General features: G+C 38.5%; 1 protein-coding gene across 1 annotated transcript; it reads right to left on the reverse strand.

Annotated features, from left to right (window-relative positions):
• Positions 1-630: 630 nt before the first annotated feature.
• bspry (B-box and SPRY domain containing) lies at positions 631-10358 on the reverse strand. Its single transcript, XM_034203772.1, has 6 exons — positions 9934-10358; positions 6472-6570; positions 3533-3763; positions 3382-3407; positions 3161-3285; positions 631-2125 (listed from the first exon to the last, which is right to left on the reverse strand). The coding sequence occupies exons 1-6, from the start codon at positions 10321-10323 to the stop codon at positions 1590-1592; spliced, it is 1407 nt and encodes a 468-aa protein (XP_034059663.1). The 5' UTR covers positions 10324-10358; the 3' UTR covers positions 631-1589.
• Between the last annotated feature and the right edge of the window lie 3043 nt (positions 10359-13401).

Consider the following 13401-nt stretch of genomic DNA (forward strand, 5'->3'; position numbering starts at 1 on the left):
TAGAAGGAATTGGCTGATACAATGTTACACCACATAGTACTGTAATCACAATAAATATATGTAATCGCTACATCCTGGGACATCCACTACATTCACTGTAGAAGCTGCCAAAATAAATGAAGACATGATAAATAAATAAATATGCCAAATAAATGCAAAATAATGTATACATTGAAAACTCATTGAAGGGGATTACATCTAAGGTACACTGAAGAATTTAAAACAGAAATATGAAGGTATTCCACATTAAATGAATTAAGATTATTTTACTAAATTGGATTAAAGATTCATTAATTTGACATTACTGCCCCCTGGTGGTCTTCTAAAAAAATACTCTGAAGTGGAGGAAGTGTTCACATCTGCTCTGCCTCAGGATCTGAGGTTGAATCACAGTTTGTCTCTTTATCAGATTTTAAGACTCACTAAAAACTTTTTTAGTTTTGTGGGCTCACGTATTAGGGTCTTCACATCCTTCTGACCTGAGAGCCTTTGCTTGATTTAGCCAAGTGTCTAATAGAAAATGGCTATATTAACTCTACAGAGATGAACGAGTTGTGAAATGTAACTAAGAAAATGTACTCAAGTATCCTGACTGTAACATACTAAAGGAACAATTTGAGATACCTGCACTTAACTTGAGTATGTTTTATTACTTCATTTTATTTGGGAGGGAACAATATGAAACAATATAGTTATAGTTCTCCACTTCAAATATTGGAGAGCTTTGGTACTTAAGAAATTAAGATTCTTTTCAAACAAAACATTTTTAAATATTTAAGTATAGCTGAAACTTTAAGTCTATTAATTGATTTAAAGAATGTCATTGTCAACTATTAAACAAATTGTATAAGTCATTATCAATGTAAGAACAATGTTCAGCTTCAAAACTGTGATGATTCGCTGCTCTTTTCTATCTATTTTTTAAATAATGTTGAGGTTTGGAGTGTTGGTTATATGAAACAAACATTGTGAAGATATCACTTCGACCTCTAAGTAATTGTTAAAGACAAAGAGGACACATTTCTGCTCAATTTATGACTTAAAGTGTATTTCCAACATATCAAGTAACATTTTCAATCAAGGACTACTAATAGATTTACTCTATTTTCACTTTGTGGTATTTGTATGTTAAGTACTTTATTTTTTGGTTCTCTTGACATATCTTATTTTCCTGCCGAGTCCTTAATCAGGATAACTGATATGGCAAATAGACACAAAACAAAACTCTGCTCTTGCATAAAAGAACGAATGTGGTATTTTCAGCTGGTAACTGAGCATAATGCAGTAACATCATTAAAAGATATTTCTGTTGAGAGTTACTTTGTCACACAACATTACAAACAGTCCTGAATCAACCAGTGGACTTTTTTTTTACATGTAAAGTTAAATAATATGATTATTTCTAAATTAAAATCTATTAAATTGTTAAAAACAGTAAAAATAAAGAGTCAGCAGCTAATAATAAAATAAATACAAATTCACGCCTTTTCATAACTGCACAATCAGATGGAGGATAATTTGCTGCTGATCATATTTACATTGGAGAATATCTTCACATGTTTGAGGTCATTGAGTCTTTTGGCTGCGTGTCAGTGCAGAATAGTGATGCTGCGGTCAGTAACTGCAAACGCTGGCAGCAGGGGGGCGTTGAAATAATGTGTGAAGGAGTGCAGCACAGTGCTAGAGTCTGGCTCGTAGAACAACAGCGTCCCACTGGGCCAGTCCAGCAGCAGGCCGATCCTCTGGGGTCTCCTCGCCACCTGCAGGGGCTCCTTCCTCCCCGCGTGGCAGAAGGAATAGTCCCCGTCGTAGTGAGACAGCACCCAGGACTGGCTGTTATACCCCAGCCGAGCCTCGTTCCCTGAGCCTTTGCGCTCCAGAGAGGTGTAGCAGACCCCCACCTTGAAGGCACCACTTTCCCCCACATCCACCACCCAGCTGTGGGTGCCAGAGGACATGGACAGAGAGCCCAGAGCGTTGGGCCAGCAGTCGAAGCGTGCCGGGTCGTAGGGCAGCGGTTGGCGATGTTTTTTGTTGGAGAAGGTCAAAGTGTAGAAGTCGTCAGACAGGGACAGGAGAGGGCTCACTGTGCGCTCATCAAACTTCAAATAAAATGATCCATAAGCTGTGGGAAGAGGAAAAAGATGGATTAATGGTCAGAAATAGATGAAAAAATTGCTTGATAAATAAACATAATGTTGTTCAATGTACCAAAATCATGTAAAAAATTATCTGAAATAAAATTGTGAGATACAGTAAATTGAATATATGTTTTAATTTGCTTCTTTATTTATTTACCTTTACTATTTCTTCATTTTATTTCAAGACTTGCTCAGTTACACAAAACCTTCCAGGCCCCAAACAATCACTGCTATTTCCAGCTAGGGAGAGATATACATCAGGATCATGTATATTACTGATTATGAACAATATATTTTTAGATAAGTTCAGACAAGTTCTGTGGGCAAAATATACCAAACATTTGTATTTTCTCTGAGTAGAAATGTGTTATCATTGTGGGAATAGCAGATGTGTAGCTAATAACACAATTATTAAACCTGGGCTTTTTCTACTATGACTATTAAGGTCTATTAATGTTTACACATAAATTAGCCATTCTGCATTAGGAGTACTAATACTTAAATTAAATATTAAATCATGTTAATAATTCACATATGGTAATATTGTGTAAATTCACATATGGTAAAAAAACCTGGGTTTTTTCTACTATGACTATTAAGGTCTATTAATGTTTACACATAAATTAGCCATTCTGCATTAGGAGTACTAATACTTAAATTAAATCATGTTATAAATTCACATATGGTAATATTGTGTAAATAACTTTACATTTCAACTTAACATTTCATTTCTTTCGGTACACTTTTGTACAGTTGTAATTATGGGCTTTCTGTCCACGTCAATACAGTTGTATTTTAAGTGTGATGAAAAATGCACAATTAAAAAAGGTAAAGATACATTTTTTATTTTTTTTTGATAAAATTGTTATTGGGTCATTTTGTCCACAATAAATGGGAATAGAAAATCTAAATGTTGGGACAGACCTATTTGCAGTTATGCTAACTACTATTATAGTTGTGGGCAATAATCCTAATACATCTATCAGGTTTCCTTGAGGATCGAATAACACTGCACTAACCGTTTGGCCCCAGCAGCACTGCAGTGGCCCAGAGGCCCCTCAGCAGCTTGCTGTCGCTACAGGCTGAGTTCATGTTGAGTTGCTCCGTGTCACAGGGCTCCCCAACCCCATCCGCCACCTCCACCCTGACAAACAGCAAGAGAAGAACAAATATGACCTTTCTGGTACTGAGAAAGAAAGAAAGAAATATTCACTAGAAATGTTAAGTAGAAAAAAATTACCTTTCAGCTATCTCCTGGACACTGGTCTGAAAGACAGGAAGCATAGATAATGAATGACCATTATCAGGTTACACTTATTTTAGCACAAGTTCTTCTTTTGTTCAAAAATATCCCCCAGTCGTCCCTGAACAAAAATGTTGTTGTCTCTCACCACCAGTTGTGCCTCTGAAGTGTGCGTCAGTGTGTGCACCAGGCCGGAGCGTGTTTGCGTCAGATTTGCCAAAGCTTTGCTCCAGTGGGCTCTCTGGGTGAGGAGGCACTGCTCCACCCGCTCCTCCTCCTTCTGCACCTCCTCCAGGAGACGCTGCTCCTCTTCCTCCAGGGCTTCACGCGCTGCGCTGACCTGAGCCAGGATATGCTCCCTGGCCCTGCTCGCCCCTACCTACGCCAACAGAGAGAAGGAAAATAAATGTTAGACTTCTGGTGGAGAAAAAATTGCTAAATCTCTTCATGGGAGTGTATAACACAGGTTTATTTGAACTTTTAAGATTCTCGAGCATATGTGTAATGATTCCAATTTTATAAAAATCTTCAAATCATGCACTAAAACATATTTTACTACAGTGTAGTTATGCCGATGAACATCTTAGTTCACAGGCTTCTCCAACAGTGCAACACAAAACACAGATAAACAGAAAAATATAGTGCAAGTAAATAGTAAATACAAAAAGGAAAAGAAAAATGGTTTAAAAAAGTTAAATAGTGAAATAGTGCAATAAGAGTCTATATGCAAGTTATTGGAATATGATATAGATAAATAGATAAATAATTTCTAAGTAGCAGCCAGATGAATATTATGGATGTTGCTTCAGCAGTTCAGGTGTTTAACAGTCTTATTGCCTGTGGGATGAAACTATCCCTGAATCTGGTGGTTTTAGTCCGGATGCTGTGGTAATGCCTGCCAGATGGCAGCGGGCAGAACAGTTTGTGGCTAGGGTGATGGGGGTCTTTTATAATCCGGAGGGATTTCTTCCTGAGCTGCTGGGAGTAAAGGTCCTCCATGGATGGCAGCTCCGTCCTGTTCCCAGAGCTCAAACCCACAGGCAATACAAGTCAATCAATCCCCCCAGCTGTTAATAAAGAAGTAAAGCTAATTTTTTCGCAACTCTAGTCTGGGTCTTTCCATAGTTGAAAATCAAGGACAACTTATTTTGGAGAGACTCAGATGAGTTGAGATGTAGTCTTGAGGATTTTGTGAGGGACTGGTTACCAATAGCAGTTTTTGCTACTACTGCTACTGTTGCTTTTTTCTTTATTTTTGTTCATGTGACTATGTTTATTTTATTATTTATTTTTGATATGTCTTGCCTTAAATGTAGGTATTTGTATTGAAGCATTTTATGACTTTTGAAAATAAAAGAAGACAAAAAAACTTGATTTAAGCAGGTTCATTCTGGTATTGGGATTTCCTTTTTTCCAAGGATGTCTTGCAAGACAGAAGCAATAGTTGTCTAAATCAAGATACGTTCAAAACCGTGATACATACAACAACACACGAAGTAGGCAATAACATGAAGTCATATACCTAGAAAGAGGGAAAGGTTAAACACATCTGGCAAAAGAAACACAATTTCCAATTGAATTAGCCTCCAAGCCCTTAACTGAACTTTAAAATGGTCTTTTTGGGATCAGCCTATCGAGCTGCAATTCTGTCTGCAAGGCAAGGCAAGGCAAGGCAAGTTTATTTATATAGCACTTTTCAACACAAGGCAATTCAAAGTGCTTTACAAAAAATGAAAGAGATTAAGAAAATGGCATTTAAAATCAGTCATTAAAAAGAAAAGATAATAAATTAAACATTAAAAGAAAAAGTACATGGATAAAAGTTGCAAGTGGTCTTAGGGGCAGAGATCATTAAGGACTGTTTTCTTCTTTCAGTGGGATCTTTAGTGAGAGACAGTGGTTGTCATACAGAACAATATCCAATTAATCAAACATAGGGAAACATGAGGATAAAATAGTGTCCCGCCCATGTTTCTGTGCACACATGCAGCCAATCGACAGTGGGCGCCATAAAAGCAGGTAGTTATTGACACTTCACACAATGGCATCCCATGTTAGACCTTAAACAAACAAAAACAGCTACAAAGATTCACTGACCAGATTCTAAATCCAATGCTTTGTTTTCACAGATGAAATGTGTACAATGTTGTTAGAGAAAACATTTGTTTGGGGACTTGATTCTTGCTCAGATAAGGTATCTACATATTTGTCTGACCTGCCTTTACTGTTTGCTTGAGGTTTGATTTCCTAGTGTTAACTTGTAACTTGTGACCCTATGAAAACTTAAGACACCCATTGTGCTCAGGGAGGTTAATAAATAAGGGTGCACTGAAAGAGGCAACCTTTGCTTTGTCGAATGGAGGTGTTCAATTGGCTGAATCAGCAAGTTATACATGCCTAGTAAACATATTGTGTTTTTGTTCTCTCTTACTCAAGCATTTACAACTGCAAAGTGTTTCACCTGTTTGGGTTCAAATGATCTGAATAGCTTACTGTTATAATAGTTAAAGGAAAAGTAAGAAAAAGACACAATTAAAATCCATAATATTCAAAATAACTACAATTGTATTCTTAACATGAAACACGACATTTTGTGAACGTTTCCTCCCTACTAATGTGACAATAACGGTTTCACATGTACGGTCTCTCAGCTAAAATGTCAATCATTCACTATATTCAAGCTTTATATCCGTTATTACATCATTGAAATCTGAATATGTGTGGTTTGTAACAGTTATTCGGACTAAACAACCAATTTGGGTGGGGATGATGCTATTTTTTAAATTTGTTTTGACATACTTTAGATTGAACAATTATTCAGAAGAAATAGTTGACACATGAATTGACAATGAAAATAATCCTAATGCCTTATGATAAGGGTCAGTAGGTTCCACATACATAAAATTCAACACGTGTCTGCAAAGCACATGAAGATTGTCACATGGGACTTTTCATAAAGCAGAGCCAGTAGGCTGCTTGTGAAACATTGTTTGCTTCACTTGATAATGTGTTTGTATTGAGGTGGGCCCCTCTGTGTGTGATCATTAGTGTGTGGTTTAGTGGGTGGGGATCACATGTGTTTCTCACCTGAAGTTTTTGCTCTTTGGCTGTCAGCGTCTGCTCGATAAACCTCTCAATCCTCAGAGCCTGCAGCTGCAATTTCTCACACACATCTACCAGATGGTTCTGTTGAAACACACACACAGTCACACACACATACTCATCAGCTGGAGGAGACGCAACAAGAAAATCCTGTCTTTTTAAATACCATGCATAAGAATCAGCTAGAAAAACTACATGCAAACTGTGGCGCACCCAAGAAAGGATGACTAACTACTAGGCTATCAAGTTAACGCGTTAATAACGCGTTAACCCAAAAAAAATTAACGCCACTAATTATTTTAACGCGATTAACGCATGTGTATTTTTTTCCTCGGCCGCCCCGTAGTTTCAGAGCGCATCGATTTTAAAATACCATCTACAAGCTGATGCTGACAGCCCCGCTCCTGCCGCCCGCTTGTGGCAGACCACACTTCTCCAGTAGGGCCTGGCTCATTTCGTGGCATCTGCAGGCAGTGGCAAGTCCTTCCGGCATATGCCACAGAGGCCACTACTCTGTGGTAGCTGTGGCAAGTACTTCCGGCATATGCCACAGAGGCCGCTACTCTGTGGTAGCTGTGGCAAGTACTTCCGGCATATGCCACAGAGGCCGCTACTCTGTGGTAGCTGTGGCAAGTACTTCCGGCATATGCCACAGAGGCCGCTACTCTGTGGTAGCTGTGGAAAGTACTTCCGGCATATGCCACAGAGGCCGCTACTCTGTGGTAGCTGTGGAAAGTACTTCCGGCATATGCCACAGATGCCACAACTTGCCGAGGCATCTGCCGCTGCTCAACGGGAGTTGCCACAAGATGCCAGAGTAAGAGAACGTTTACGGTAGCTGCCACTCGCCTTCCGTGGCAAATGCTGCTATTTAAACCCGTATTTATCGTGTAAAATGTCGCTGTTTTGGCATGACTTTATCGAACTGATACACAGGACTGATGATCTGTGCACAGGGTTGGGTTGTAACTGAATACATGTAACGGCGTTACGTAATCAGAATACAAAAACCAGCTCGCGTTACATTTGAAAAACAACTAATCCGAATACAGTTACTTTCGTAAACCTGAAGTGAATACATTTTGGAATACTTATTGGAATTATTGGTGGAAAAGTTTCCTTACAAAATGTATCCTAATATGGCCGAGGCTATATACAGGACGGTCCTGTACCCAACGCCAAATGGCTATATACAGGACCGTCCTACACAGCTCTCTGAAATGGCTATATACAGGACGGTCCTGTATATAAGGTCTCTGAAATGGCTATATACAGGACGGTCCTGTATATAAGGTCTCTGAAATGGCTATATACAGGACGGTCCTGTATATAAGGTCTCTGAAATGGCTATATACAGGACCGTCCTGTATACAAGCTCCGAAATGGCTATATACAGGACCGTCCTGTATATAGCCATTTGGCGTTGTGTACAGGACGGTCCTGTATATAGCCACTCCCTCCTAATATTCATTACCGGCAGAACTGTGTGCACAGCGCAGCAGCATGTCTGTGAGGCCCCGGCCCCGCACGCAGATGAGAGAGAGATCTCTTTTTAAATATATTGAAAGTTAGAAACGGAGATGGTTCGATAAAACGTGCAAGATAACGTTTATCTAGCATTTCTTTATTGTCGAAATGATGACATTTCATAACTGGATCAAATCAAAGTGAATGGCCTGCTGCTGCTGAAGACATGGGGCAAATATAAGTCCTTTGCCTAATTTATAAAGTAAACCTTAGCATCTCACTGGCAACTGCAATCAGTTACAGCTGCCCTAAGTCTGTAGCCAAGTCTAATAACACCAGTGTACACGTTGCTGTGTCAATACAGATATGTATTTGTTAATTATTTGTCTTTACTAGTCATACACCTGGTTTATCGTAGCAAGCAGTGGAAACTCCCCTCAAGAAGCGAAAATTGCCAAGGGCGTTGCAACCCTCACTCGCCAATATTTCATCATAAATATAGCACGTTTGTTTATTTTAGCAAACCATGCTCCAAGTAAAATTGAATAGAAATTATAATGTTTAAAAAAAATAGAGATCGGACCATCAGTCCTGTGTACAGATAATCAGTCCTGTGTACAGATCAGTTCGATAAAGTCATGCCAAAACAGCGACATTTTACACGATAAATACGGGTTTAAATAGCAGCATTTGCCACGGAAGGCGAATGGCAGCTACAGTAAACCTTCTCTTACTCTGGCATCTTGTGGCAACTCCCGTTGAGCAGCGGCAGATGCCTCGGCAAGTTGTGGCATCTGTGGCATATGCCGGAAGGACTTGCCATAGCTACCACAGAGTAGCAGCCTCTGTGGCATATGCCGGAAGGACTTGCCACTGCCTGCAGATGCCACGAAATGCGCTTGCTGTCTCTCCACTTCCACGCTCACCGGCAGGCACCGACTGGCTATTGGGAGGACCGGGAGGGTGTGTGTATGTGTGGCCCGATCGAGCGAGCGAGAGAGAGACCTTACGTGCATTGTTGTTGTTAGCATCTGGTGCTAGCTAGCTGCGCTAACGGATATAAGGAGCTGTTTAAATGAAAACAGAGGAGCGCCATTTAGCCACAACTGCCTTGAGTTGCACATAGCTCCAACGATCCATCTCACACACACACACACACACACACACACACACACACACACACACACACACACACACACACACACACACACACACACACACACACACACACACACACACACACACACACACACCACCAGTTGTATTGTATTATTGTATGAGAGAGGTTCCAGGTTGAATTGAGGCGAATATTTGTAATGTTCAGAGGTTGTTGTGTTTAATATTCATGAGAATATTTGTCATTGTTCAAATGATAATAAACATTAGCATAAAGCATATTTGTCCACTCATATGTTGATAAGAGTATTAAAAACTTGAAAAATATTCCTCTAAGGTAGGCTACATTTAGAACAGATAAAAAAAAATTGCGATTAATTTGCGATTAACTATGGACAATCATGCGATTAATCGCGATTAAATATGTTAATCGACTGACAGCCCTACTAACTATTTTACACTGTCAAATATGTGAGCATTATTCTCCACACTTTTAAGTGAGTCCTTATTACTTAATAACAGGTACAATCCTCAACAGAGTGAGTGAATGAAGTAGGACAACTCCACATTTTCTTTCATAAAATAAACTTAAAAGGATCTAGAATGATATGTTCTAATGCAGATGAGGAAAATCTGTTAAACCTGTCTAACAGCAAATAACAGGGCAAATAAAAAGGTTTAAACAAACATTCAAACAAAGTGAAAGTAACATTCCTGGGCTATTATCTAACCCTGAAGGTATCCTAATAAAGAAAAAATATCTACCTTTTACATTTCTAAAGCTAATATTAATAACACTATGCCAAAACTCAGGCAATACATTTAAAAACAGACATTAATATACAATATTAGCAGTTCACTCACCCTGACTGCGGTTACTCTGGTGGCCACAGGGGTCACAGAGTGTCCGTGGCAGGGACCCACAATAGTGCAGTGGGAGCAGATAAGTCTCTGCTCGGTGCCACAGAACCAGTCCAGCTCGGACTCATGCTCCACACACAGCTCACATTCCCCGGAGAAGATCCCGGACTCGGTGTCGGGGGTGGTCGCAGCCGGTGTCCCCGCGGTGTCCCCCTCCGCCGGCTGCTGCTTCACCCCGCCGCTCAGCATCGAGAAAATAGGCTGCTCCAAATCCATCGGTTTACTTTTCACAACATCCAAAGTCTTCTCCGGTGAAGACGGGCATGTTAACTCGCAGGTTGTGAGCTCCTCGGTCATGGCAGAATAACGCAGCAGGTGCATCGAGACGCACATACAGTCACCTGCGGCGCAGTAATACAGGTGGAACAGGTGAGCAGAACACGGAAGTAACATGGACACCAGAGGTCAGAGCTGAGATGGAAAAAAACGTTCTGCTCTTCTGGTTCTCAGTTGTTTGATTTGGGCGTCAGCTGATAACCGTCTTAGAATTGTGTTGTAGCCTAATACATCACAAGCTGGTGTTTATATTCTAGTAGTGGCCTTATAAAAAGCTAACATCACAATGTGCATATACCTTTCATTCTTTAAAACCTTCTTTCATTTCCAGTTTCTCCACCTTTTAAAAATATATATTTTTGGTCACTTAAGAACTTTACCTCTTTTTGCATTGAACACATTGGACTATGTTTGGATGATTTGCTATTGTTTTTTTTAGTCTATGTTTAACTCCAATGCTTGCACTAATGATGTATGCAAATAAACTAAAATGATAAAACATGCTGATGTGTTTAAATCTGTAACAGGATTCAAGAGAAATACATACACAAGGATTTACATTTTTGAATATCAGAAAACATTGTTTGAACTATCTGATATTCACAAAAACGTTCATAAACAGTTAAGAGGGGTGACTTTGTTAAAATGCCTCTCACTGTTATATTAGGAATGTTTTTTCCCTTATCTTTTATATTATATATCCCCATTTGTATGTGCAAACCATTTTATAACCCAATTGATCTTTAAAACAATTAAATGACTTTTGTTGTAACTTTACATTAGACAAAACTCTTCACAATCTATATTCACATGACAAAAAAATTGAATTTCTTTCTTTCTTTTGTTTGTTAAACATTGTTTACGACATCAGCATTCTGAATAATGATAACCTGATAATTATTAAAACAAATAAACTAACAGTTGAGAACAATGTCATCCAGTCAAGGATTGTTTCAGTTTAGTAATTTCATTTGGAAGTTGCTTACTTACATACCATTGAGGAAAAAAAACCTGTGGGAGAGGATAATCACATTTTCCAGGGCGGAGAGGTGTGATGGATAAATGGTTTCATCATATGTGTGTGCCCAGAGATCAGGTGCAGCCACACCTCGGGACAGCTCTGTTCAGCAATAAAGTGAGTAACACCCTGTCTGGAAAAGCTTATGAATTCAGAGACAATAACAACAAATGTTCTTTAGAAGGATGGTCTGTTTCATGGATGGCCAGGCTCATTCATTTATAGTGACTCTGCAGTGAGTTGGTTTTGGTTGCAACTAGCATCTCAAGAAGTGCTTCCATTTATAAACCAACAGTAGGGTGTGTCCAACTCCACAACATTTACTAACATATCCAGTTTATAATCGTAAATTATTATTACGCCATATACAATGATAAGCTATTATCATATAAGGATTACACAAGAAGTCCTGACTTTCATCTAGGCTACATTGGTGTTGCATGTATCTTTTTAAACAAACTTTCAACTAAACAAAGCATAAACTGTGTTTCACAGTTTATTGTGTGAAACAAAAATGATCAATGTATGAGCCGTTCTTGAGTCATTGTGCTGACTTTCATTTGGACTTTATTTATTTTATTGGAATTCAATTTCCATATATGTTTATTAAATTTGCCAATGAAATATTGTCATAAAATCCTAGAGGCAATTGATAAAATATTCCCCTTAACTTACTCCTTGAAGAGAACAATGACAATTGTTTGTTTTTTTAAAAAGGGGGAGTAAAATGCTTCACATTTAAAAACTAAGCTTAAAAGAAAGACTTGTTGTTAAAGCTACACATGTATTTGGGAGGAAACAGATCAAATCTCAAGAAATTCAAACCCACAAAAGGAAATGCCACACCTCCCAGCTCCATGTCTGTGAGTAACTCGATATGGGTGATTGAAAGAAAAAAAGTGGTGCCTTCGGGCTGAGACAAGGTGCTTCCTCATTTCAGCTAAAATGGGAAAAGCAAAGGCACAGGACTGCTATTGTTTCCCAAAAAAAAGAAGCTGTTTTGTAATGGGAAGAACTAGCCAGGCTTTACATCATCAACTTCAGACAGAGCGCATGGACTACTGTACATAAAAAGTTAAAACAACAACACAAAAATGTAATGTTGCAAACACGTTGAGTTGGCACAAGGCAACCGCTTTAACTCACCAATGCTATTCCTATTAAGAACAACATTACATATGTTTAACTTTTCAATACACTAATACACAAATTAACTAAAGTAAATTAGTATAAATATGCCTTATATAATTGAAATAAGATTTGTTGGGAAACCCTGCTGATCATCAACAATTAATGAAAACGTTTTTAAAGTAAAACTCCTGTTTTCCTAATTATTCTTAAATCTTCTAAGTTTTCTGTGATACAGATCCTGATCCCTAGAGGGTGCTCACCTGCTTTGCTAACTGCAAGAAAACGCTGCTGATACTGTGTCAGGTCCTTAAGATCATTTGTGAGGGATCAAAACAAGGATATAGGGCCTGCACTGTGAGCATCAATGAGTGTTGGGATGAAAATAATAAGTTGTACATTACTTTGAATTTGTGGAAATATAAATTGCAGTATAGTTAAAATGTATGTTCAAAAAGCAGTCATTCTATAATGATTTCTTTCTTTTTGCTTTATATTTTCAGTGGATGGATGTGACACTGATGTACAGCATATAGGCTACAATACTCAATGGTCTCACATCATCAAGCTGATTTAGCAGCAACATTTTTTACGTCAAATACGGCTCAGCAGATGAGTAGAAGGCATGGATCTAGGAACTGAATACCAAACTCAAAGATAGACATCAAGACATGCCATTATTATTATTAGGCTACCTGTTCAGCCAATGGATGTTAGCCTTCATTACAATACAATTACGTTGTGCAAATATATAAATAACCTTTGTAAATTCAGTGATAGTTACAACAAAAAATCATAGACGGTTCGAGATGTAAAAGTATACAACTATGGTTGTTTCATTTTCAAACACAAAAGGAGCAATTCACATTAGTGCCACTTCTTTTTCTTTGCAAATAAGTATTTGCTGGATAGCATCAATGAAGCATTTGGGATTAGCATCTTTTAAACTAGCAACGTTTTTTGAGGTGACTAAGATATTATAAATAGAC

The sequence above is a fragment of the Gymnodraco acuticeps genome, unplaced genomic scaffold (genome assembly GCF_902827175.1).
Source record: "Gymnodraco acuticeps unplaced genomic scaffold, fGymAcu1.1, whole genome shotgun sequence".
Classification (NCBI taxonomy): Eukaryota; Metazoa; Chordata; class Actinopteri; order Perciformes; family Bathydraconidae; genus Gymnodraco; species Gymnodraco acuticeps.